This window comes from Symphalangus syndactylus, chromosome 5, assembly GCF_028878055.3.
Source record: "Symphalangus syndactylus isolate Jambi chromosome 5, NHGRI_mSymSyn1-v2.1_pri, whole genome shotgun sequence".
In the NCBI taxonomy this organism is placed as follows: domain Eukaryota; kingdom Metazoa; phylum Chordata; class Mammalia; order Primates; family Hylobatidae; genus Symphalangus; species Symphalangus syndactylus.
This window is the reverse complement of record NC_072427.2, coordinates 33,996,643-34,022,540: the sequence shown is the minus strand read 5'-3', so window position 1 is coordinate 34,022,540 and position 25,898 is coordinate 33,996,643. Positions and strand designations below refer to the sequence as shown.

Here is a 25,898-nt window from a genome sequence, read left to right as displayed (position 1 = left end):
AATCATCCCAAACAGGACTGAAGGCCAAAAGAATGGGTGCAAATTACAGTGAGATTCTTCTTTTCTACCCCTGCTCTCCTTCTGCCATCTCCTTCTTTCTAGGTCTCCTGTCATTTCTGGAAGAGAGCTGTAGCTCATGCTCCCCAAAACTTTAATTTTTCCTCACTCCTCTAATTTCCTCCCTGAGAAATTTCAGAGAAGAGCCACTTTGGAGAGAAGGCGAGAGCACCAGAAACAAAGAGAAGGAGGAAAGGCCACAATATCTTTATGTCTTAATATTGAAGGTCACACACTGTAACTTCTGCCACATTCCATTTCTTGGAAGCAAGTCACTAAGTATAGCACATGCCTTATGAAGGGGGAAGTATCAATTTGTGGACATATTTTAAACCACCAAAATAATGTCAGATTTTTTTACTTGAAACAGTCATTTTTTAAATTAAGAGAAGCCAAGAAAATATGTGTAGTCATTTATATTTTTACACATATTTATTAGTTCTGCCTTCTTTATTCCTTCCAGTAATTCATGCATGTATCAGCAAACTAGAGTCCATGGCCTAAACCAAACCCATTGCCTGGTTTTGTATGACCTATGACCTATGAATGGCTCATATAGTTTTTAACTGAGGAGAAAAAAAAGAACATTTTTGTACCATGTGAAAATTGTTTGAAATTTAAGTATCAGTGCCCATAATAAAGCTTTATTGGAACACAGCTATACTCATTTATTTATGTATTGTCTATGGCTCCCTTCACAGAAGAATTGAGTAGCCGCAACAGAAACTATACTGGCCTACAAAGCTTAAAATGTTTACTATCTGCTTTTTGCAGAAAAAAATTTGCCAACCCCTACTATAGACCCAAGTTACGATCATGGGGTGATTTCCCTTGAGCCTGAAGAATTTCTATTATCATTTCCCATATAATACATATGGTGACAAATTCCCAGACTCTGTTAGTCTGAAAATGTATTTCACCTTCATTTTTGAAGGATACTTTTGCTACATGATAACAGGACATTGTGGATAACATATCATAGCAACAGTGGATACTGTTAGGTTCTTCTGAAGATTGTTAATTTTTCTTCTGTCAGTTAATTTGTCTGGACCCAAACTGCAAATAATGAAATTCTGGCTCGAATTTTTTTGGGGGAGGTGGGGGACGTGACATATTAAACATGATTTTTTGACACCTTTTGGCCTTCATTATTTTTACTGAGAAGTCAGGTGTTAATCATCTCATTATTCCTCTGTATTTAATATGTATATCTTTTCCAGGCTGCTTTCAAGATTTTCTCTTTACCTTTGACATTTTAGCAGTTTATCTATAATGTGCCTAGGTGTAGTTTTCCTTCATATTTACCCTGCTTTGTGTTCACTGATCTTCCTGGATCTGTAAGCTAGTATTTGTTTGTTTGTTGTGAGACAGTCTCGCTCTGTTGCCTAGGCTGGAGTGCAGTGGTGTGACCTCAACTCACTGCAACCTCTGCCTCCCAGGTTCGAGCAATTGTGCTTCAGCCACACAAGGAGGCTGGGATTATAGGCGTGCACCACTACGCCTGGCTAAATTTTGTATTTTTAGTAGAGACATGGTTTCACTATGTTGAGTGTGTGTGTTTTTTTTTTTTTTTAAATCAAGTAAGGGATGTTTTCTGCCACTGTCTTCAAATAATTTTCGACCCCTTTATCTCTCATTTCCTATGGGACTCCAATTAAGGCAGAAAGACTTCAGTTTTTCCCACACAAGCTAAGCACAGGCAGAAAATTTCCTCAGTTTTTCTAAAAAGCAGCAAACTTGCATATCTCAGCTATTATAGTTAAGTCTTTCAAGGATTATCTCTTATTTGGTTTCCACTTTTTTTTTTTTTTTAAATACGGTTCCTGGGGTCTTCCCTGCATACTCACAGCAGTCGCCAGGGATATGGGCAGCGTTCATACTTTAATTTGGGTTTTAGCCCTGTAGCAGCCCTCTCAGTCCTCCTAAACCCCACGCTGCTCTGAAAGTCTTCTAACATAATAAGCCAGTATGGTGGTGGTGGTGATTGTTTTCTATCTCTGAAACTATGAAAGTTAGGAAACCCCTTGTATAAAAAGCTACAAATTCACAATTCTTACCCACTGCTTTACTACCTTTAAAGAATAAACTTTTCCCTACTTTCTGCCTACTTTTGGTCTTTTTCCAGTATTTTCAAATACTTGGTTATTTTAAAAAATTTATTCCAGGTTTTATCACTGTTACTTGTGGGAGAATTCATTCACTTCACCAATTCACCACTACCTAAAGCTGGTAGTTCTGCTTTTTTAAGAACAATTTCCGAAACTTGAATTTACAATTTTACGTATAATAAAATTTATAACGTGATACCTTTTTATAATTAGTATATTGCTAATACTATAGTGGAAAATGGAATAAATTACATAAAATAATGGAAGAGCTCCAACGTCCATAAAAGTAGAAATTTGCAAGTGAACACACATAGACGCACAATTTCTTCATGCAGCCTATGCTGAAACTGGTGCCCTCCTATTCAAGATCCACATGTAGTTGGCATACAATCAGGTCTGGGGTTGTCAGGCTGAGTCATGAAAAAACAAAGCAAATAAACCATTTGCAACTATTTAAGGGTTAATAGAAATTAATTTAAGCTCCCCAAAATGTTTTATAGACTATTTTAAATAATGTCCCATGGATTAAAAGACAGAATAGGAAGATGAATAACTGGAATGAGGATTTGTTACATTCCTCTTAAAAACAACAGCAACAATTAAGAATAATTAAGGATGTCTTTTTAAAACAAAACACTTACCTTTGTTCTTCTTAAAACAAGAAAATACTTTAAATACTGTTTTTCAAAATACATTACACACTTTTGTTTTAACCAAGACAGCAATGGGAACTGAAAAAGAATCCACAACATTTGCTCTTAGCAATTCTACTTATATTCTCCTCTCACTGACAACTGGATAGTAAAATTTCATGGAATTTCAACCAGAAAACTGTGAAATTAGCCAACTAAATCAGTGGTAATTTATTAGAAGCTCAGAACAGATTATGTAGGTCCATTATAGGCAAATTGCTGAGTTGTCTTTGAGTATTTTGAAGGATCCACTTATTCTCACAATAGCAGTGCCTCAATAATAGTAATCTTATAACTGGCAAAAGAATCAATTTTCATGCAGAATGAGTACAACAAGTAAAGAGCAAGAAAGGAAATGGAGACCAAGGGCATCTTTTCACACCAATTTTATAAAAAAGCAAACAAAAAAGAACATGCACCATGATTGTTATTCTTCCTCAAGCCAAAACATTAATGTGGTGGCTTTGCTCTAAACCAGACATAGGAAAGGCTGGCTGACGCACTGCAATCAAACTAACTGGATTTACCAATGATACACAAAAATAACACTTGCTAATGTTGAAATTCAAGCATAAGCAAACACAAAAATCATCCAGATTTAGAAAGAGCTATGAGAAAACTTTTTGGGAATGCTGAATATATTCATTATCTTGATTCTGGAGATAATTTCATGGGTGCCTACATACGTCAAAACTTACCAAATTGTTCTCTTTGCATTCAGTTTTTTACTTCAGTTAGACCTCAATAAAGTTTTTTTTTGTTTTTTTTTTATGAGCAGGAAAGAAAACATTGTTGATTCCTATCCATCACTTGGCTACTTGAAAGACAAATAGAAACCAATCCAGTGACTGTAACCAAGTATAATTAACAATTCAATGATCACAGGCAAACAGAAAAGTCACCAAAGTTAAAAAAGTGTATCAGTATTTTCAAAAGAAAGTACTAAAGACTCAATAGAAATATTCAAAGACTGCTCAGAGGTTTATGGAGGCCATGTTGCCCATGCAATCTATATCCCACCCTGGTGTAGGATGCTCCTGGTTTCCATTTCCAAATGGATATGTGATAACAGTTTATCAGGATTTGTAGCCTTACTGTACTTCTCTTCCTTGCATCTCTGCAGAATCTCTAAGCTCCTCTGGTGGACTGGGTGTTGGAGAAAGCTAAAACTATCCATACTTTTCAAAATTGCACATGGCGCTGTATCATCATGTCCTTAGGAAGCAAAAAAAACAAACAAAAAAAATGGAGAAAAGAAAAAGACATTATATAAGCCCAAACCAACAGAGGATCAAGGACAATGCTGCCAACTATTTAAGGGTGTATAAAAATGTATCAAATAATAGAAGTTATATGTGAATGTCCAATTATTTTGAGGAAAATGCTTAAAAATAACAGGAAAAAATAAAGGCGTTTTTCAGATATTCAAAGTGTCATTTTCAGTACTCAAAGTATTGTTAGTTAACACCATACTAAAAATTTCTCAATACAAGCAAAAATTCAAAAGCAATTTGTATGATTTATTTTTTAAAAGGACTCATTTTTATCAGGTCTCAAATATAATTAACATATAGTTGGCAACACTGATGGAACCCCAAAGAGAAATATACCCAAAACAATTTACTTAAAGTTGAACAATTCTTTCACAAATCCTGCAATTAACCACACTTGTAGGAATTCCAACAAGTGTGTCAATAATGAAAACATGAAGAAAAGCACCATAGAGCAGGAAAGCCCAGCAGCACTTCTGTAATTACAAATTTGAAAACAAAGCTGAAGAATCTGTACCTCATTACCGCTTCTTAGGAAAACAGGATAGAAATCAGCTACCAGTGAAAAAAAGAAGAGAGCACATTCAAGTAAAGACCAAAGCCCCAGATTAGTGTTATTTAAAGTGAGTACTTAGGCAATAAAGTGAATGGGAGATGAGTGCCATAAATATTAGCAATAAAGAGTTTCCAGGCTTTAGGGTGGTGGTTGTGTATCATTTATTCAGAGATCACCTCTAGAGTTAGGGCATAATGTTCAAATTTAAATAAGTTTGCTTTTAAAAAACAAAGTACATAATAATATAGAGGCAAATGAAGTAACACATTAAAATGAACTAAAGTTCTATTACTGCATTTTACTGTATAATTAGGAATGAGATACAAGAGAACAATCTTTGGAAAAATCTCACAGCCGAATCATTTTAAAAGTTAAACAGTCTTATACTAAATTCAAAGAGGTTTGTAGGGCATATTTTAGTCTCGTTCTAATTCCCTAAATTGGATTTATATATCCAGAGAATAGGCAGCCATATATAGCAATGGAGAGGGAATCTAATACCATAAATCATGTAATATTATATACAGAAAACAGGCTTTTAAAAAATAAAGTGAATTTGAAATATTTTTATAAGAAAAAAGGAACTAAACTAATACAATACTATATTATTTGTACAATACAAAAAGTCAATAGGTACAAAGGTTGAATGTTTCAAAAAGAGAAGTATAACCAAGCTTAACATCATTTCTTACTCAAAAGATACCTCGATAAACATACTCTATTCTCATTATTACCAGCAATCCCCCCTTGATGGATTGATTGCTTGGAGAAAGAATGCTTAGGCCTTAGACTCCACTGCACTTGGTTTGGCAGTCAGCTGAAGGGGGCCAGTTGAGGAAAAAACACCCAGTGAGTTCTAGTCAGACTCCATTCAAATTGTAAATTGAAGAAGTTATCACTAAACAATTACGCCTTTCAACAGCTAATCTGATAATCTGCTAGTCAAAAATAATTCAAGAATATTATGTGTTAAAGTATTCTGTATAAGAGCTCAGGATATTAAAATACACTAAATTATTATGTAGAGTTCTAAAAAATCAATCAACATTACTACAACCACCAAACTATTTTCTATTTCCTCTAATAAACTGTGGCAGTGCCATTTAAATATGGGTATTTTTGTATCTGTGACTGCTTTGTCTCACCACCATGCCTAGATTAGTTTCTTTAACCTCTCTCCTGCTCTTTCATTCTTTCTATACCTTTTTACAGTTTTGAACATTATTTTCCAGACTGTGACATAATTTCTAAATCTTAAAGTGATATTCCTTGTTTGTTTTATGTACCAAACCCCTGCCAAGGTAGTTTGGTTTCCTAGGATGGTTTATATTTTCAGTAGGGATTCTTTTCTGAGGAGTCTCATCACCTGTTTTTTTTTTTTGTTTTGTTCTGTTTTTTTTTTTTTTTTTTTTTTTGAGAGGAAGTCTCACTCTGTCACCAGGCTGGAGTGCAGTGGTGCAATCTCGGCTCACTGCAACCTCTGCATCCCGGGTTCAAGCGATTCTCCTGCCTCAGTCTCCAGAGTAGCTGGGACTACAGGCACGCACCACCATGCCCAGCTAATTTTTGTATTTTTAGTGGATACAGGGTTTCACCATGTTGAGCAGGATGGTCTCAATCTCCTGACCTCGCGACCTGCCTGCCTCGACCTCCCAAAGTGCTGGGATTACAGGCATGAGCCACTGTGCCTGGCCATCTCAACTCTTTTTTCATTTTTTTTTTTTAAGATGGAGTCTTGCTCTGTCGCCCAGGCTGGAGTGCAGTGGTGTGATCTCTGCTCACTGTATGTAACCTCTGCCTCTCAGGTTGATGCCATTCTCCCACCTCAGCCTCCCGAGCAGCTGGGACTACAGGCGCCAGCCACCATGCCCAGCTAATTTTGTTTTTGTATTTTTAGTAGAGACAGGGTTTCACTGTGTTAGCCAGGATGGTCTCGATCTCCTGACCTCATGATCCGCCTGACTCGGCCTCCAAAGTACTGGGATTATAGGCATGAGCCACTGCACCCAGCCTACTCATCATCAACTCTTAAAAGAGATTTATTTAGTATTTTCTTATGCTAGTTGCTGGACTGGTTGTGATGATAATTTCTTAGTTTGACATTACGCACCAAACACATAGTATAAATTCAGACCCCATACTCACACATGGTGCACATGTAGGGCACTGATTTTTTTAAAGATAACTTCTTTTTAACCTTATCTAAGGCCTAACACAGATTGCTAAGGCTCCTTGTTTTTTCTTACGCAGGACCAGCATTTTTCAATAATTTTTTTAGTGACAGAAAAGTTCCATGACTTTGAAGGACTTGGACTATGTAACAGAGGCTCAATCCCAGCTCCAAAATATCATTCAGACCTTAGGGAATATCTTTGGCCCTATAAGTTTCTGTAATGTCAACTCAAAGGCCTTAAGGCCATTTTTTAAAGCTATATTTCACAAACATAAAATACGCTTTTCTTAAGTACTCAGTTTGATGAATTTAAACAAACATTTACATCCACAAAATCCTGAATCAAGATAGAGAACATTTCTATCACCCCCCCAAGTTATTTTATCTCCCTTCCTATCAATGCTACCCTTGCCTGATCCCACCAGAAGTAATCAAGTTCTGATTTGTCACAATTTATTACCTTTTTTTTTTTTTTTTTGAGATGGAGTTTCGCTCTTGTTGTCCAGGCTGGAGTGCAATGGTGCGATCTCAGCTCACCACAATCTCCACCTCCTGGGTTCAAGCGATTCTCCTGCCTCAGCTTCCCAAGTAGCTGGGATTACAGGCATGCGCCATCAAGCCCGGCTAAATTTTTGTATTTTTAGTAGAGACGGTTTCTCCATGTCAGTCAGGCTGGTCTTGAACTCTCGACCTCAGGTGATCCACCCACCTCGGCCTCCCAAAGTGCTGGTATTACAGGCGTGAGCCACTGGGCCCAGCCATTTTGTCTGTTCTTAAACTAAAGAAATAACACAGCATATATTCTTTCATATCTAGCTTTTTGCTGAGGATTTTTTGTGACTCATTCATTCTGAGTATCAGTGGTTTGTTTCTTTTCATTGCTGAGTAATGTTACATGGTAGGAGTATATCACAATTTGGTCATCCATTCTTCCACTGATGAACATTCAGGAACTATTATGAATAAAAGCACTTTAGAATATTCTTTTTTGTATGTTTGTAACAGTTTTATTGAAATACAATTCACCTACTAAACAATTCATTGATTTAAAGTATACAATTAAATGCTTTTAGTATAATTCATGAAGCTAAACATTACCACAATCAATTTTAGAACATTTTGATCATACAAAAAGATACTCATACTCTCTATCATCCTCCCCATCTCTTAGCTCTATACCTGACCTTCTAGCCCTAGGCAAACACTAATCTAAGTTCTGTCTCTACAGATTTGCTTATTCTGGACAATTCACATAAACAGAATCATACAATATTCCATTTTGTAATATAGAGTATTGTATGATTCCATATTACAAATATGGAAACTGTACTTCTTTGATATATCATAATGAGAACCTGGCATGGTGGCTCGCACCTGTAATCCCAGACACTCGGGAGGCTGAGCAGCGAGGATCACTTAAGGCCAAGAGTTCAAGACCAGTCTGGGTAATACAGCAAGACCCACCTCTGAAAACAAATTTAAAAATAGAAAAGGCCAGGCATGGTGGCATGTACCTGTAGTTCCAGTGTCTTGAGACGCTGAAGCAGGAAGATAACATGAGCCCAGGAGTTTGAGGCTACAGTGAACTGTGATAGCACCACTGCATTCCAACACATGCAACACAGCGAAACCTGGCTCTTAAAAAAAAAAAAAAGTATATATATATATATATATGCCCAGCGTGGTGGCTCACGCCTGTAATCCCAGAACTTTGGGAGGCCAAGGCGGGTGGGTCACCTGAGGTCAGGAGTTGAAGACCAGTCTGGCCAACATAGTGAAACCTCACCTCTACTAAAAATACAAAAATATAAAAATAGCCAGGTATGGTGGCGAGTGCCTGTATTCCCAGCTACTAGCGAGGCTGAGGCAGGAGAATCGCTTGAACCTGGGAGGTGAAGGTTGCAGTGAGCCAAGATTGCACCACTGCACTCCAGCCTGGGTGACAGAGCAAGACTCCGTCTCAAAAATAAAATAAAATAAAATAAAATAAAATAAATATATATATATATGCTTATCTCATATACACATAGCATATGTGTGTAGCATATATATTAGCATATATACATATATGTAGTATATATGTACATAAGTAGTATATATGTATATATACACATATATACGTATATATACATATACATACATACATATATATACACACATGTAGCATATATAGCATATATTCACATATGTAGCATATATGCTATATATGTATATATGTATGCTATATATGTACATGTATATATATATACACACACACAAGTATATATATATCTTAATGCTTTCAAGGTTCATTCATATTGTGGCATGTACCAGTATTTCATTTCTTTTATGGCCAAATAACATGCCAATAATGGATATACCACCTTTTGTTCATCCATTCATCAGTTGATGGAACATTTGGGTTGTCTCTACTTGTTGGCTATTAGAAAGATGTGAAGAATATCTGTCTACACATTTTGTTTTGTTTGTTCTTCTAAGTACATACCTAAGAGCAGAATTGGTGGGTCAAATATAATTCTATATTTAACTTTCTGAGGAACTGCCAAAATGTTTTACAGAGTGGCTACATCAGTAGTATACAAGACTTCTAATTTTTCCATATCCTCACTAAAATATGTATTAGGCACTGTCTTTACTGATACTCAGCCTTTTCTCTTGTATAAACATTTCTCAGGTTACTGGGAGCCTTTGATTAATTTCCAGGGTTCTGACAAAGTTGTTTAGACAATTTTTGCCAATTTTCTCATTGCTATTATGAAAAAGTTTTTAGAGGTCCTTACCCCACCATTTCACTGATGTCTATCCAAAACCCTTATTCTTAATTGCCCTACTATACTGCCCAATACAGAAGTAATTTATAAAAAATAGTCCTGTTTTTTCTTTAACAAAAGTTTATTTAAATCTATTAAGTACTAGGAAGAATTGTGTACAGAGTACAGCATAGAGATTCTAGACTTATGGTGATACCCAAATCAATTTTAGTATCTGGTCATTTTTGAAAATAGATGGTCACTAGAACGCTTCTCCCACTTACATAAACAAACAGAAGTACATTAGAGTTACATAGTCTATTGAGTGGGATGAAGAAGAGAAACAGGTTCTGTGGAAACCCTTAAAGCTCTCTCATCTGCAGACACTATATAAAGGGTTTCAGCTTCTCTCTTTGTAGATGAAGAAACTGAAAAATACTTTGGACCCTCTTGTTCATGTCTCATCCTGATGGCACAGCTGAACTACCCATCTTTGCCTAGCCTTTTTAGACTAGTTTAAATTCCTATTTGGCTATACTTTTATTTATTAATAACTCCAGAAGAACCAAATAAAGCCTCATTGTACTCAGTTCTACATACTGTATAATTCCCAGTCAGGTTATGATTTCTGCTATATCCTCTTCAGGATCCTTAAATAGTATTCTCTACTCTGGGCTCTTCCTTATTTATGAGGAGGAAATCACAGGCAAGGTTGATGATACAACTGGAGCATCTGTTCTCTATTATCTCATTGCTGACCAGACAAATCATTACCATTTCTCATTCTACCTCTCAGCAGGGCCAACGTGCAGCTTCACTGAGACTGCCTATTGATGTGACTCCACTAAGAACATTTTATGATTTCCAACAGCCTGATCACCATAATATACATTCTACAATTACAATAACATTTTCTCAAAAATAGTTGAATTACTTTTGATTTAAAGGCCTTAAAATGGCCTTGTGTCTTTTAATATGAAAGTCTGTAAAAAAAAAAGAAAACAATAACAAGAGTAAAAAATAGATTTTAATTTGATATCGTAAATTGTGCTCAGTTGGCTTGACGAAAAGAATGTCAGGGAATTCCTCGAAGAAATCCAGGGTATTTTTGGTGAACACACCTGTTTACCATCAGGGTGTTTCTTGACAACTAACCAAGAGTCCACTGAAGTTTTTAATTAATATATCATCACAGGAAATAAAAATATACTGTAATTCTGCAGATTTCATCTTCTTTCTTCTTTAGAATCTTTGCCCTCTTATTCTCATATCCAACATCTAGAATTGGTCACCTCACCTTTTCTGCCTTTCATATTTTCTACTTCATCTTAATCTGTAATTCCTATTTCATCTTAATATGACCGCATAATATTTACGGTCATTATAAAAATTCTGGATCTACCATTTAAACCATTTTCACAATCTGTTAGTTTTTACAGTGATACAATGTTCCAACTTTATAATATGTTTTTATCCTAAACCTACCAAAAGAGAGTAGGTAGGAAGTGGTGTGGAGAAAATAAAATGTTAGGGTGAATGCTGGCATTGACACTGATATATTGTAATATAAACAATTACTTTCGGAAACAAATCTGCTCAGGCCTCAAAATGCAAACAAACCAGAGTTTTTCTTTTCCTTTATAAAAAGTAAAAATTTTAAAGTTTTTTCCAAGGGGAAATTTTGGGTGGCTGGAATGTTGTGTTTCTTAACCTAGGTGGTAGTTCCAGGGTTGTGTTTACTTTGTGATACTTCACTGAACTATACATTTTTGCTTTGTGTACTTTTCTATATGCATGTTAGGTTGAATACAAATTTTCAAAAAGAGATTATTATATGGAAGCTCTGTACTAGCCAGAAGGGAAAACAAGACTAGAAAATAAGCAATCTAGACTTTATCAAGGTAGAGAAAATACAGGTTGTTTATCATTAATAACATTGCATGTCATTGCCGATATTGATAATAACAGATATGTAACAACTAGCTTTCACAAATAATAGATTTTAAATGCCAAAGGAATATACAGATAATGTGAATAAAGTAAATAGGCTTTGACAGTAAATACAAGAAAAGTTTCTTCTCTTACTCAATTATGTCTTAGCAGGATACTAATCAATTTTGAGTGGTTTTCTTGATTAGAAGTTTGTCATAATAAACAAGAAGCATCTTAAAGAAAAAAAATTTTCCTTAAAGCTTTTTACAAAGATAACCTCTTAGAAATCACTTTGTAAAAGGCAAAGCAGGTTTGAGATAGTCCTTTTATTTCTCTAATAAACTATAATTCTCCCTATATATCTACAAAGACCAGTTCAAATACTTTACAATCTAAAAAACGGAAACTAGGTTCAATTATTTTACATATATTTTTAGAAATACACTCTCTCATTTAAAAGCTAAACTTAAAGTTTTACTACTAGTGCACATCCCAAAAAGCCACATAAGTCACTTTGGGAGTCCTGAAAGCACAGGTGAGCCCTATAACATTTCTACTGAAAGGCATAAATCTCAACTGCATATGTATCACAAAATCTTCTCTATGCAGCAATGGCCCTACCTAAGACTAGAGCTACAGCAAATAACAGTTTGGTTTCCAGTAGGCCAAAAGTGCTTATGAAGTTGCCCTCCCACAGAACATGAGATGAGAGATTTTATGATTGAAAGGGGAGGCATACAGAAAAAGTATCCTGCTTTATCTATTTCTAAATTTCAAAGTTTTTAAAAATCCATGAACTAAGAGTAAAGGAAAAGAAAATGAACACTTCATGAACAGATGCTCTGACTTTATCCTCATAATTTTAAAGGCAGTATAACTCTCTTTTACAGAAAAGAAAAACTGTTCATAGTCACAGATCAGTTAAGAGATGACACTAGATTGACTACAGAAGCAGGATTTTTGTCCTGAGAATCTCGTAGCAAGAATTCTACTCCTTTTTGTGAAGAAGTAGAAAGGTAAAAAAAAAAAAAAAAAAAAAAAAAAAAAGATGAAGTATGGTAGAATACTAATAACTACTACTTACCAGTTTTTCTGTGAATGTTTCTTCTCCCAGCTTCCCTGAAAGCAACCATGGCTCTGAAAAAAGCTCGGAGAATTGCCCATCGGAAAACAGCTACAGGATCAATTCCAATCATCCCAGAGATAAATGCATTCTTGCTGCTTCTCAGAAGAGCTACAATGTCTGGGCGCATATGATCTGTATTTTTTTCCCGGAAATCCTATATGAAAAAAGTACCAGTGTTACTTAAGGGAAAAAAAAATTATTAAAAACAAGATGATGGGTGATAACATACTTTGGATGCTTGTCCCTCCAAACCTCATATTGAAATGTGATTCCCCCATGGTGGAGATGGTGCCTGGTAGGAGGTGTTTGGGTCATGGAGGCAGATCCCTCATGAACGGATTGGGGCTCTCTTCAAAGTGATGAATGAGTTTTTGCTCTGAATTCACCAAAATCTGGTTATTTAAAAGTGTGGCACTCCTACTTCTCCATCTCTTGTTTCCTCTCTCTTTGTTCTCGCTCTCTTGCCATATGACACACGTGCTTCCGCTTTGCCTTCCACCACAAGTAAAAGCTCTCTGAGGCTTCACCAGAAGCCAGGTAGGTATCAGTGCTCTGCTTCCTGTACAGCCTGAAGAATCGTGAGCCAATTAAACCTCTTTTCTTTATAAGTTGCCCAGCCATAGGTGTTTCTTTATAGCAACATGAGAATGGACTAACCCAAGTGACATGTTTGAACGGTGGTTGAACAATGAGATAGAAGAAATGTCTGCTCCAGGTAGCTAACTGGACCGGGTATCTTCTATAAGGTCTCATCCAATCCTAAAACTATTGATTTCTATAATACATGTAAATTAGAATAAATATTCTACAATTTTATAGCAGCTTGTTAAACTCTGGTCAGGGACAGCCTCTCCAAAGAAGTATCACGTACAGCAACAGGAGAGCTAAATAACAAAAAGGAGGCAGAGATGAGAAAACTGGGAAGAGCAAGCAAGGGTAACACCTATAACCTATAGATAATGATAAGCTGGACAAGTTAGGAGAAAAAGGATAAAAACCACAGGCTGGAGCACTGGGGACAAGGAGACAGTGTAGAAGATTAGACAAATAAATAAGCTATTTAGACTCTGAACTTTATTTGTTTGTTCAGTTTTATTCAAGTATAAAGAAAAGCCCTGGAAAGGTAACGACATGAGCTAACTGGTGTCTTATACATTGGTTGCTGCATAGGAAATGAATTATTCAAAGAAAGAATGGAAAAAAGGAGGCTCAATATTAGAGTAAACCAAATAAGAACTGCTAGTGACTTGGACTTGGTCAGTTGTAACAGCAGAAATGAAAAATAGCTATATTTGCGACATGTAAAGGCAAAAAACCTGCTGATTAATTAGGGTGTGATGAGAAAATGAGGAAATCAGGTTAAAACTTGTATTTTGGGGTTGGGTATTTAGTGGATGAAGATGCCATATGCTGATAAGGAGAAGACTAGAGAAAGAAAAGTTATGAGGATAAGAAATGAAGATCAAGAGATCAGTTTTGTCCAAGTGAAGTTTGTGCCAGTGAGGATAATAATAGTAGGTAACACTTATTGAGAGGTTAGTATGTGTCTGGCACTCTTCTAAGTATTTTACATGTATTGTCTCACGTAATCTCATTTAATATTCCTAATAATCCTTTCAGATAGATATTACTACTCCCATTTTATAGATGAGAAAACTGAATCAGAGAGAGGTGAAATATCTTGGCTCCTATCACACAATAAGTGGAAGAGCAAGGGCTCAAAAACATTCACTCATAACCAAATGGATGTGTGAGTCTGGAGTGCTAGGGAGATTTCAGAAAATATATTTGGTTATTATCAGCATATAGATTGTTTTTTTAACAAGGTCTCGCTCTTCAGTACAGGTCAGGCTGGAGTGCAGTTGGCACCATCATAGCTCACTGCAGCTTGTAACTCCTGGACTCAGGCAATCCTCTGCCTCAGCCTTTCGTGTACCTGTGAGTACAGATGTGCATCACCACGTCTGGCTAATTTTTTTCATTATTTTTGTAGAGACAGAGTCTTGCTATGTTGCCCAGGCTGGTCTTGAACTCCTGGCCTCAAGTAATTCCCCCACCTTAGCCTCCCAAAATGCTGGGATTACAGATGTAAGCCATTGTGCCCAGCCAGCACATAGATTTTTAAAGCTGAAAAAGAAGGATTGTAAATAGGCAGGAACAACCAAGTACCAAAGAACAGAGGTTGGAGGAAATAGAACATAAGAAAATGGGTTAAAATGCACCATAAATAAGTGGGGAGAGTAAGCTTCCACTCTGGGAACAAGGGCCCAGACTGATATTACAGCATAGGCATTGACTATAATCTTACCAAATGGAAAGATTAAAAATTTGGTTAAGTAAATCGCTCCAAGTTGGTACAGCTTCATAGAATATCTCTAACTCAGAATTCTATGAGAAATATACCTAGCATTATGTCATCTATCCTCATGTACAGAAGTCAGCTTGCACTCATCCTATTACTTTTAGGGCTTTCCTTTCCTAATTCTTCTTTATTCTCCTGGGAACATAGAAAAACAGGAAACGAGCCAGGAATTTTGGTCCTTGGCTTGTCCTTACATACCCTTAGAGCAAACATATGTATTATAAAAGAAAATTAGAAAAACTGAATAAGAGTACTCAAATCCAAATAACCTCTGACACCATAATCAGCAGCTAATAACTACTGATGGCAGACAAGCTGTGAGGCATGAACTTAATGTATTTTACATAACCTATTTTTACCCAATTCTAACAACTACTCAATAAAGCAGATTTAGTCATAAGCCATAATTTACTGATAAGTAAACAGAAAGGTAAAGCAGCTTGCCAAAGGTCAAAGAGACAATAAGTACCAGTGCAGGAACTGAAACACCAGTCTGCCCTACTACTATTAATAACTACACTGTACAACCTAAAAATCTAGGATTCTTTTCAATGCTGACTGTCAAGTGTTGAGAGTGACCAGTGACCTTCATTTTCAAAATTAAGTCGTCTGTCTTCATACTTCTGGATTTCTAAGTACATTATCAACTGACCATATCATTCTTCTTCAAAATCTCTCTCTAGTTTCCACGAGAACATACTTTGTGGTTTACTATTTACCTCCTATACTGCCCTTCTAAGTCCTCATTGCTAGTTCATATTGGAAATTCAAGGATGGATTTAATAGTGTGTACTCATTTCTCTTTTTTTGGTTTGTTTGTTTTTTGAGACAGGGTCTTGTTCTGTTGCCCAGGTTGGAGTGCAGTGGCACCATCTCAATTCACTGCAACCTCTGCCTCCCAGGCTCAAGTGAATTCTAGCCCTCTGCCTCCCAAGTAGCTGGGACTACAGGCACACAGCACCATGCCCAGCTAACCTTTGGTATTTTGTGCAGACACTAGGTCTTCCCATGTTCCCCAGGCTGGTCTCGAACCCTGGGACTTAAGTGATCCACCCACCTCGGCCTCCCAAAGTGCTGGGATTACAGGAGTGAGCCACCACACCTGGCTGTGCACTCATTTCTTCACTCAACCCTCTTATACCAAGTGATCAGACCAGAGTTATGATTATTTTATTTATTTTATTTTATTTTATTTTATTTTATTTTATTTTATTTTATTTTATTTTATTTATGTATTAGAGACAGAGTTTTGCTCTTGTTGCTCAGGCTGGAATGCAATGGCTTGATCTTGGCTCACCGCAACCTCCACCTCCTGGGTTCAAGCAATTGTCCTGCCTCAGCCTCACGAGTAGCTGGGATTACAGGCATACATGCCACCACGCCTGGCTAATTTTGTATTTTTTTAGTAGAGACAGGGTTTCTCCATGTTCATCAAGCTGGTCTCGAACTCCTGACCTCAGGTGATCTGCCTGCCTTGGCCTCCCAAAGTGCTGGGATTACAGGCGTGAAGTTATGACTTTAAATTAACACTATCTATATGACGAAGCCCAAATGCAAATTTCCAGATCAGATCTTTCTTATTATTTCTTGAGATCCATTAACAAATCTTAAAGGGTATGTCTAATTTGAAAGAAAATGTGTAAGACCAGTAGTACATTTAAATGTTTGGAAGCATTCACTTGTAAAACCATGTGGGCCTGGGATTTCCTCTGTGGAAAAGTTCTGAACTACTGATTCAAATTATTTAGCCAACAGAATTTTCAGGTTTTTCTATTTATTCTGGTGTTAGTTTTGGTAAAATGTTTTTTAATGGAATTTATCCATTTTTTGTTTTCAAACTTCCTGACAAAATATATTCATATCCTTCTAATATCTGTAGGTTATGTAGTAAAGTTCTCTTTTTTCATTCCTGGTATCTGTAATCTATAAATTTTTTATATTATCAGTTATTTTCCTATTACATTTAATTTATATTATTTTGTGTTATCTTTTCAAGGAACTAACTTTGGGCTTAGTGGATTTCTTTGTTCAATATCTGCTTTATATTGCACTGATTTCTGGTCTTATTTTTATACCCTTTCTCTAATTCCTTTGAGTGTGATTTGCTCTACTTTTCCTAGTTTCTCACATAGAAGCTTAGATAACCACTTTTCGATCAAGCATGGTGGCTCACACCTGTAATTCCAGCACTCTGGGAGACTGAGGTGAGCAGATCACTTGGGGCCAGGAGTTCAAGACGAGCCTAGCCAACATGGCGAAACCCCATCTCTACCAAAAATACAAAAACTGGCCGGGTGCAATGGCTCACATCTGTAATCCCAGCACTTTGGGAGGCCAAGGCGGGCAGATCACGAGGTGAAGAGATTGAGACCATCCTGGCCAACATGGTGACACTCCATCTCTATTAAAAAAAAAAAAAAAAAAAAAAAGGCCAGGCACGGTGGCTCACGCTTGTAATCCCAGCACTTTGGGAGGCCGAGGCGGGCAGATCATGAGGTCAGGAGATCGATCGAGAGCACAGTGAAACCCCATCTCTACTAAAAATACAAAAAAAAAATTAGCCGGGCGTGGTGGCGGGCGCCTGTAGTCCCAACTACTCGGAGAGGCTGAAGCAGGAGAATGGCGTGAACCCGGGAGGTGGAGCTTGCAGTGAGCCGAGATTGCGCCACTGCACTCCAGCCTGGGCGACAGAGCGAGACTCCGTCTCAAAAAAAAAAAAAAAAAAAAAAAAATTAGCTGGGCATGGTGGCATGCGCCTGTAATCCCAGCTACTCAGGAGGCTGAGGCAGGAGAATCACTTGAACCCAGGAGGCAGAGGTTGCAGTGAGCCGAGATCGCGCCCCTGCATTCCAGCCTGGCGACAGAGGGAGACTCCATCTCAAAAAAAAAAAAAAAAAATTAGCCAGGCATGGTGGCACAAGCCTGTAGTCCTAGCTACTTGGGAGGCTGAGGAACGAGAATTGCTTGAACCCAGGTGGTGGTGGTGTTGCAGTAAGCCAAGATCGCACCACTGCACTCCAGCCTGGGTGATAGAACAAGACTCGTCTCAAAAAAAAAAAAAAAAAAGTTTAGATAACCACTTTTCAACTTTTCTTCCTTTCCAACATATGCATTTAAAGTTATAAATTTTCCTACATTCATTGCTTTAACTGTATCCCACAAGTTTCTGATATGCTAGATTTCATTAATGTTCAGTATAAATTATAATTTTAATAATTTATTATAAGTAATTTATATTGTTATTTCTTTTTTGACTCATGGGTTATTCAGAAGAGTTTTGCTTAATTTCTAAATAGCCAATGATTTTCTTTTTTTTCTTTTTTTTTGAGATGGAGTCTCGCTCCGTCGCCCAGGCTGGAGTGCAGTGGCACGATCTCAGCTCACTGCAAGCTCCACCTCCCGGGTTCACGCCATTCTCCCACCTCAGCCTCCCCAGTAGCTGGGACTACAGACGCCCACCACTACGCCCGGCTAATTTTCCTGTATTTTTAGTAGAGACAGGGTTTCACCGTGTTAGCCAGGATGGTCTCAATCTCCCGACGTCATGATCCGCCTGCCTCGGCCTCCCAAAGTGCTGGGATTACAGGCGTGAGCCACTGCGCCCGGCCTATCCAATGATTTTCTAAGTTATCCTTATGATGTGCTAATTAGGTCAGTCATTTAACAGCGCTGTTTGTACTGATTTTGTGTTGCTTGCTCTGTTAGTTACTAAGAGAGATGTGTTAAAATCTACAATTTTTTTCTTTTTTAAGTTTTTTTTCTTTTTCCTTAGAAAAATATTGAAGAAAAAAATCTACAATTATGATGGTGCACTTATCTAGGTCTACTTTGGCTTTCCTTTTGCTTTACATATTTTGAATCAGTCATTAGCTACGTATAATATCAAGTGGCTCATGCCTGTAATCCTAGCACTTTGGAAGGCTAAGGAGGGTGGATCAACTGAGGTCAGAAGTTCGAGACCAGCCTGGCCAACATAGTGAAACCCCATCTCTAGTAAAAATACAAAAATTAGCTGGGCGTGGTGGAGTACGCCTCTGATCTCAGCTACTCAGGAGGCAGAGAATCGCTTAAACCTGGAGGGTGGAGGTTGCAGTGAGCCGAGATCACACCACTTCAATTCAGCCTGGCAAAAGAGCGAAGCGAGACTCCATCTCAAAACAAACAAACAAACAAACAAAACCCCCCAAAATTTAGTGATTATGTCTTCCTGTTGAACTGGTCCCTTTTATTATTATAAAATGTCCCTTTGTATCTCTAGTAATATTTCTGGTCTTAAAGTCTATTTTGTCCTACAATTTTTTTTTTTTTTTTTTTTTTTTTTGAGACAGAGTCTCACTCTCTTTCCCAGGCTGGAGTGAAGTGGCACTATCTCGGCTCAATGCAACCTCCTCCTCCCAGGTTCAAGCACTTGTCCTATCTCAGCCTCCTCAGTAGCTGGGATTACAGGCGTGCACCACCATGCCTGGCTAATTTTTGTATTTTTAGTAGAGATGAGGTTTCACCATATTGACCAGGCTAGTCTCAGACTTATGACCTCAGTTGATCCACCCGCCTCAGCCTCCCAAAGTGCTGGGATTACAGGCGTGGGCCACCATGCCTGGCCTGTCCTGAAATAATATACACCAGCTTTTATCCTTTCTCCATCTTTTAACTTTCAACCTATCTGATAATGCGGATGAATATCCCAGGCAAGTGTGTGTGTGTGTGTGTGTGTGTGTGTGTGTGTGTGTGTGTGTGTGTATGATTTCTATTTATCTGAAATTTAATTAAAAGTAAAATTAAGAATGATAAAAATTAGGGTAGTGGTACTCTCTGAGGGGAGCTGACTGGGAAGGGATATGAAGGAAATCTAAACACTTTATTTGTGCACTTTATGCACAATATCCTCAAGTTTTTCTATAGCTCAAGCTTTTGTTTTACTTTTTAAACTATAGTCTTAATTTCTATTCTAAAATCCATTCCTTCCAGTATTTTCCATCTTAGGAAATGGTACCTCCAAAGCACCCATCAGCTCTAGCCAGAGGTCACTTACTCATTTAGAGTCCATCAATAAAGTCTGTGGATGGTTTACCACCAGAAATATACCTCATAATCATCTGGATCCCCCCCAACCTCTACTGCTACTCCAGTGCTTCAGTTTACCTTAACATTTCACTTCAATTTAAAAAAAAAGCGACTTAACTGATCTCCCAGATTCCACTCTTATCCTCTGCTATCCCTTCTCCTCAAGGTAATCAATGCAATCTTTTAAAAATACAAGTCATATCCTCTGCTTAAAATATTATCACAGTGCCACTAATTTTTATAAAAGCCAAACTCAACTTGGCTTACAAGCCCTGAACAATAACCCCCTGTCTATTTCATGTTACTCTCCTTAGTTCATTATAATCTAGTAGCACTTACCTGTTTTCAAGTATTTCACCATATCAAACTCTTTCCTATCTCATGGCCTATAATATTCATCATCTGAACTCCTCATCAAGGTAACATTTATTTCAGATCATCTCTCAAAATTTAAGTTTCTTAGAGAGGTGTTCATGTATTCACAAATTCAAAATCCACTATTTTACTACTTTCTCTCATAGGACCCATTAACTTATTTATAACACATAGCCCATTTATCTATGTTATATAAATAGATACACACACACATATATATGCACACACAATATGTATATATGCACATATATATACAGAATCAGGACTACATCTGTCTAGTTTATCATTAGATCATTCCAAACACCAAGCACAAAGTCTGACACATGTTCTGTGTTCAATAAATACTTCTTAAATAAATCAATAAATGGATGAATAAATGATCTTAAGACACTCAATTCAAGACCCAAGAGAAAACATTTAATTCCACTATTCTCCATATCATCGGCTGCCTTAACTGGGAAATTAAATGCCTTAAATAGCAGGCTTAAACATCAAGTAGTTAAAGAATAATAGACTCACAAATTACACAAGAAATGGACAAAATTATTAAGATTCCACTCCACAGAAGTTAAGAGTTTCAATATATTCATGAAAAGTACAAACTGACGAATCCCTAATGGTGAACAGAGACACGAAGACCTTATGAGTGTAGAGAAGGGAAAAATTCAACAAATTATGTGGATAAACAAGTGAGTCTGAGACATACAGATGCAATCTATTCTTTCAGATCTAAAGTTTATCAGGATCAACTGACAACATCAGGTTTATCTCCAGGCAGAAACCAACAGAAACATTACCTTACCTAAGTAATGTGCTGAAAAGCAGAATCTAAGTTTTAGTAGTATCCTTATACAATATCTCCAGTTATTACTATCAAAAGCCTCCACAAACTACAAAGAGGGCAATGTGCTGCGGACAGTAACATAGTTAAGAACACATCTCTGCCCTGTAAGCATATTCAGTGAGAAATTTACTGACCTTTACCCCATATTTTACTTTTCCAGCATAATGTTTTATAATGAAAGCAGGCTCCATCACAGCTGGAAATTCGATGTAAGAATTATCTTCATGTTGATGCTTAAACTTGTCTAGCAATGTTTGATTTGTAGCCTGTGGAAAGCTGAATTAAAAAAGAAAATATATCACTACAGAAAAATGAGAAAGATGCGGTAATGAGTACAGCCCTTTTCAAAGTACATTATAATTACATTGCCATCTTACACATATAGCAGTTTACAAAAGTTTTCACCTATATTATCTAATCTGATTCTCATAACAAGCTAAAAACTAATAATAATTATTGGTGTTACTATTTTATAGATGAGGGATCAAAAGTTATGATTTGCCTGTACTCATACTTTGCAAGTAGTAGTACCAAGAAATTAACTCGTTACATATTTAGCTTAGATTGCATTGTTCTGAACTACTGTAAAACCCAAAGGAAAATAAAATCCAAATCATATACTCTTTGGGGCCAACAACTTCCAAATAAGAGAATAATATCTCGATTCTCATAGGTCCTAAAAATCCATAAAAATTATTTGACTCCCTATGCCTTCATGCATAAATAAGTAGCCATTTTCTTACTATACCAATTATTTGTACTCATTGATTATACTGATCAACTGAGCACTTAATATCCAGGAATCACGCAAACAATATCTATTATTTAATTGCATAATAGGAAATATGGAAATACAAAAGTTCAAAAGAGGAAAAAATCATCACTGGTGTAAATAATGAAAAAGTTCACACAGGATATAGTAGGTGTTAAGACTGTGATGTTAAAGGTTGGGAACGGTTTCAAAGAGAGAAAATATCATTGACAGAAAAAGGAGAAAGAAAGTTTCAGAAAATAGCTTCATTTAATGGTAGCTGAAATAAGGAAAAATAATGTGACATGAGGTTATAAAGTTGCTTAATACAAATCTAAAGTGTAAAAATCATTCCAAAATTACAATAAACATAGTTAATTACATAGTATGCATTGCAAACCATACAGAGAATGGCCTTCAGCATCAGATTATCATAGTTTACATTACTCATTCTATCAGTGACCTGGGGCAAACTAGGTAACCTTCTTTGAGAAGGGGTCTTCTAACCCACAAAATGAGATACCAGTTATCACAGTGCCAGTAGAATTAAACTAGTAAAAACATCTGGCAACAGCAGGCATCCTCTAGGGATTAAACAAACATTATCGACTTTATGTTGCCAACACTGGTATTTTCCTGGTCACCTTGACCTGCTTTTGTATTCAAATTAATATCTCTTCCTCAAAACATCTCCACCATCTAGCTCACTCCAAAACTTTAAAGCCATTTTACAATGGAATATAACTTACTATTTCAAACAGAGACGACAGCACAGCTCCTATAACAGTCTCATCAATCTTCTTTCAAGTCACCAAAGCATATTATCAAAATAAATTTTCCTATAATAGTGCTTTAATCATGTGCCCCCTCTGCTCCGAAATGTATAGATCACCAAGGCAAAAAGACTCCAAGATCCAAGCATAGGCCAACTCAACCTCTGCAAACTTATATCTCACTACTTCACAGCAGTGTGCCTCTCTTAAGGCAGGATGCTCACTTCATCGTCTCTAGGTCACGGTTTATTTGCCTTCTAATCATCTGAGTAATTGAAAAACTTATGATATATTTTCTCTTACTTTTAAATGGATAATAGGTCACGGTTTATTTGCCTTCTAATCATCTGAGTAATTGAAAAACTTATGATATATTTTCTCTTACTTTTAAATGGATAATAGAAATTTTCAAAGGAAGGAAGATAGACACGAAAACAGTCATTACTTGAAACTAAAAAAGATGGAAAGTTCCTGCATTCAACAGACATGTATGGATACCTATTACATTACCAGGCAAAAAAAAAATTTGAAACACAAGAAAATCATTCATTATTGCTCATATCAAAGCTCTTAATCTAGTGTTCCTCAAAGACTATCTGGAAGGGTAGTGTCAGGAGAACCTCTAGAGATTTGAAAACTATCAATGCCTGGATCCCAACTACTGCAATTCTGACTTAATTGATTAGGGGGATCACCTAGCATCAGTAGTATTTACAAAGTCCCAAAGTAATTCTTATGAGCAAGCAAGATTCACAAAATGCTGCCCTAAATGAATGCTCTAATCCTAACTTCAGTTGTTAAAATGTAGATTCTGATTCAACAGATCTGGAATGAAAGCTTGAGATTCTACATTTCCAGCAAGAATCAAAGTGGTCCACTGCTGCTGATAGAAGATGACACTCTGAATACTATGGGAAGATTGATAATATTCCTAACATCCTATGCATATGTAACTCTGACACAATATTCCTCCTTCCTAAATAACACCCTACATCCTACAGAATCTAGCTAAAGTAACCTGCCCCATAACATACAGCCATTAAGCAGGAAAGGCTAAACCAAGACCTCTGATTCTAAACCCATACACCTAGAGCACTACAAACACACTGCATGAAGAACACAACTAAGGATATATTTGTCATTATATATTCCCTATAAAAAATATTTTTAGAGAAAAAATACTCAATGTAAGTCCCAAAATAGTTCTTCCTACATGTGACTAATTTATTTTCAATCTAGTTTTTTTTACAGGTAAATGGCAGAGAAAAAATATTTCATGCCTTTGCATCTTCTGGAATGTTAAAGCACAAAAATTCTTTACAAGGACAGGTAATAACTACAGGACTGACTCATAAAAAGGTTATTCAGTCCAGTATCCTACCTACAACAATACACTGACAGATGATGCAAAGTAATTATAATAATAGGAAATTATATTAATTGTTAAAGCAGCTGCCAATCAGCTCTAATAATTATAAAGTTCTTCATTTTATTGAGCCAGAATTTATCTCCCTGATATTTATGGCCACATGGCTCAACCCCCATAGCTTTCGGGTAACAGCAAAGAAGTGACATTCTCGGCCGGGCACAGTGGCTCACACCTGTAATCCCAGCACTTTGGGAGGCCGAGGCGGGTGGATCACGAGGTCAGGAGGTCGAGACCATCCTGGCTAACACAGTGAAACCCCGTCTCTACTAAAAAAATACAAAAAAATTAGCCGGGCATGGGGGCGGGCGCCTGTAGTCCCAGCTGCTCAGGAGGCTGAGGCAGGAGAATGGCATGAACCCAGGAAGCAGAGCTTGCAGTGAGCTGAGATTGTGCCACTGCACTCCAGCCTGGGCGACAGAGCAAGACTCCATAACAAAAAAAATTTAAAAAAAAAAGAAGTGACATTCTCATTATTGGGTTAAATCTATGTGAAGTAGCAACTGGTCAGGAAATTATAGTCTTTGTATAATAAGATGTGCATTCAATGAAATTTTGTTTAAAGAATGACAGGACAGGACAGGCACAGCAATTCTCATATGTAATCCCAGCACTTTGGGAGGCTAAGGTAGGAGGACAGCTTGAGCCCAGGAGTTTGAGACCAGCCTGGGCAACAAAGTTGAGTCTTTGTCTCTAAAACAACATTTTAAAATTAGCCAGATGTGGTGGTATGTGCCTGTAGTCCCAGCTAGTCAGGAGGCTGAGGCGAGATCACTCAAGCCCGTAAAATCAAGGCTTCAGTGAGCCATAACCGCACCATGGCATTCCAGCCTGAGCTACAGAGCGAGACTCTGTCTCAAAAAAAAAAAACAGGCCGGGCGCGGTGGCTCAAGCTTGTAATCCCAGCACTTTGGGAGGCCAAGGCGGGCGAATCACGAGGTCAGGAGATCGAGACCACGGTGAAACCCCGTCTCTACTAAAAATACAAAAAATTAGCCGGGCGTCGTGGTGGGCGCCTGTAGTCCCAGCTACTCGGAGAGGCTGAGGCAGGAGAATGGCGTGAACCCGCGAGGCGGAGCTTGCAGTGAGCCGAGATTGAGCCACTGCACTCCAGCCTGGGCGACAGAGCGAGACTCCGTCTCAAAAAAAAAAAAAAAAAAAAAAAAACAAAAAAAAAAACGAAAGTAATCTACTACCTCAGTTGCTGTTTACAAACACCTTAAGATATATAGGACAGAACATCATCTTTTATCATTGTCATTTGCCTTTTGCATACAAGAAAACTGAGGACTAAGGATATTATGAGATCTGCCAAGGGTAGTTTTGATATACACAGTTGTGATATTATAAATAAAAATACAATTGTGATATTTTATATATATAGGTGTGTGTGTGTGTGTATATATATATATATATATGTGTGTGTATACATATATATATATATGTTTTCATCCATGGTTCCTGGCTCATAACTCCTGCAGCCCTTGGTGTAGTCTTTTGTTATAATGTTGGGGTGCTTTAGGCCTCAGGAGCAGGCCTCAGGAAACAGAATCTCTCTCTCTAACCTTCTTCTGTCCTCCTTTTACCTGCCCAAGGGAGGCCTCTAATATGATTGCGGGTTAAAAGACCCTCATTCCA

General features: G+C 37.2%; 1 protein-coding gene across 5 annotated transcripts in view; it reads right to left on the bottom strand.

Moving 5' to 3' along the window:
- MYO9A (myosin IXA) overlaps window positions 1-25,898 on the bottom strand; it is a 300,363-nt gene that overhangs the window by 119,143 nt on the left and 155,322 nt on the right. For 4 of the 5 annotated variants that reach the window (XM_055277888.2, XM_055277886.2, XM_063638792.1 and 1 more), the window contains exons 13-15: window positions 21,445-21,586; window positions 12,624-12,819; window positions 3,953-4,072 (exon numbers count right to left, since the gene is read on the bottom strand). In XM_055277888.2, the coding sequence (XP_055133863.1) occupies window positions 3,953-4,072; window positions 12,624-12,819; window positions 21,445-21,586 (458 nt within the window). The remainder of the gene's footprint in view (window positions 1-3,952; window positions 4,073-12,623; window positions 12,820-21,444; window positions 21,587-25,898) is intronic. The other variant, XM_063638793.1, reaches the window with a different exon arrangement.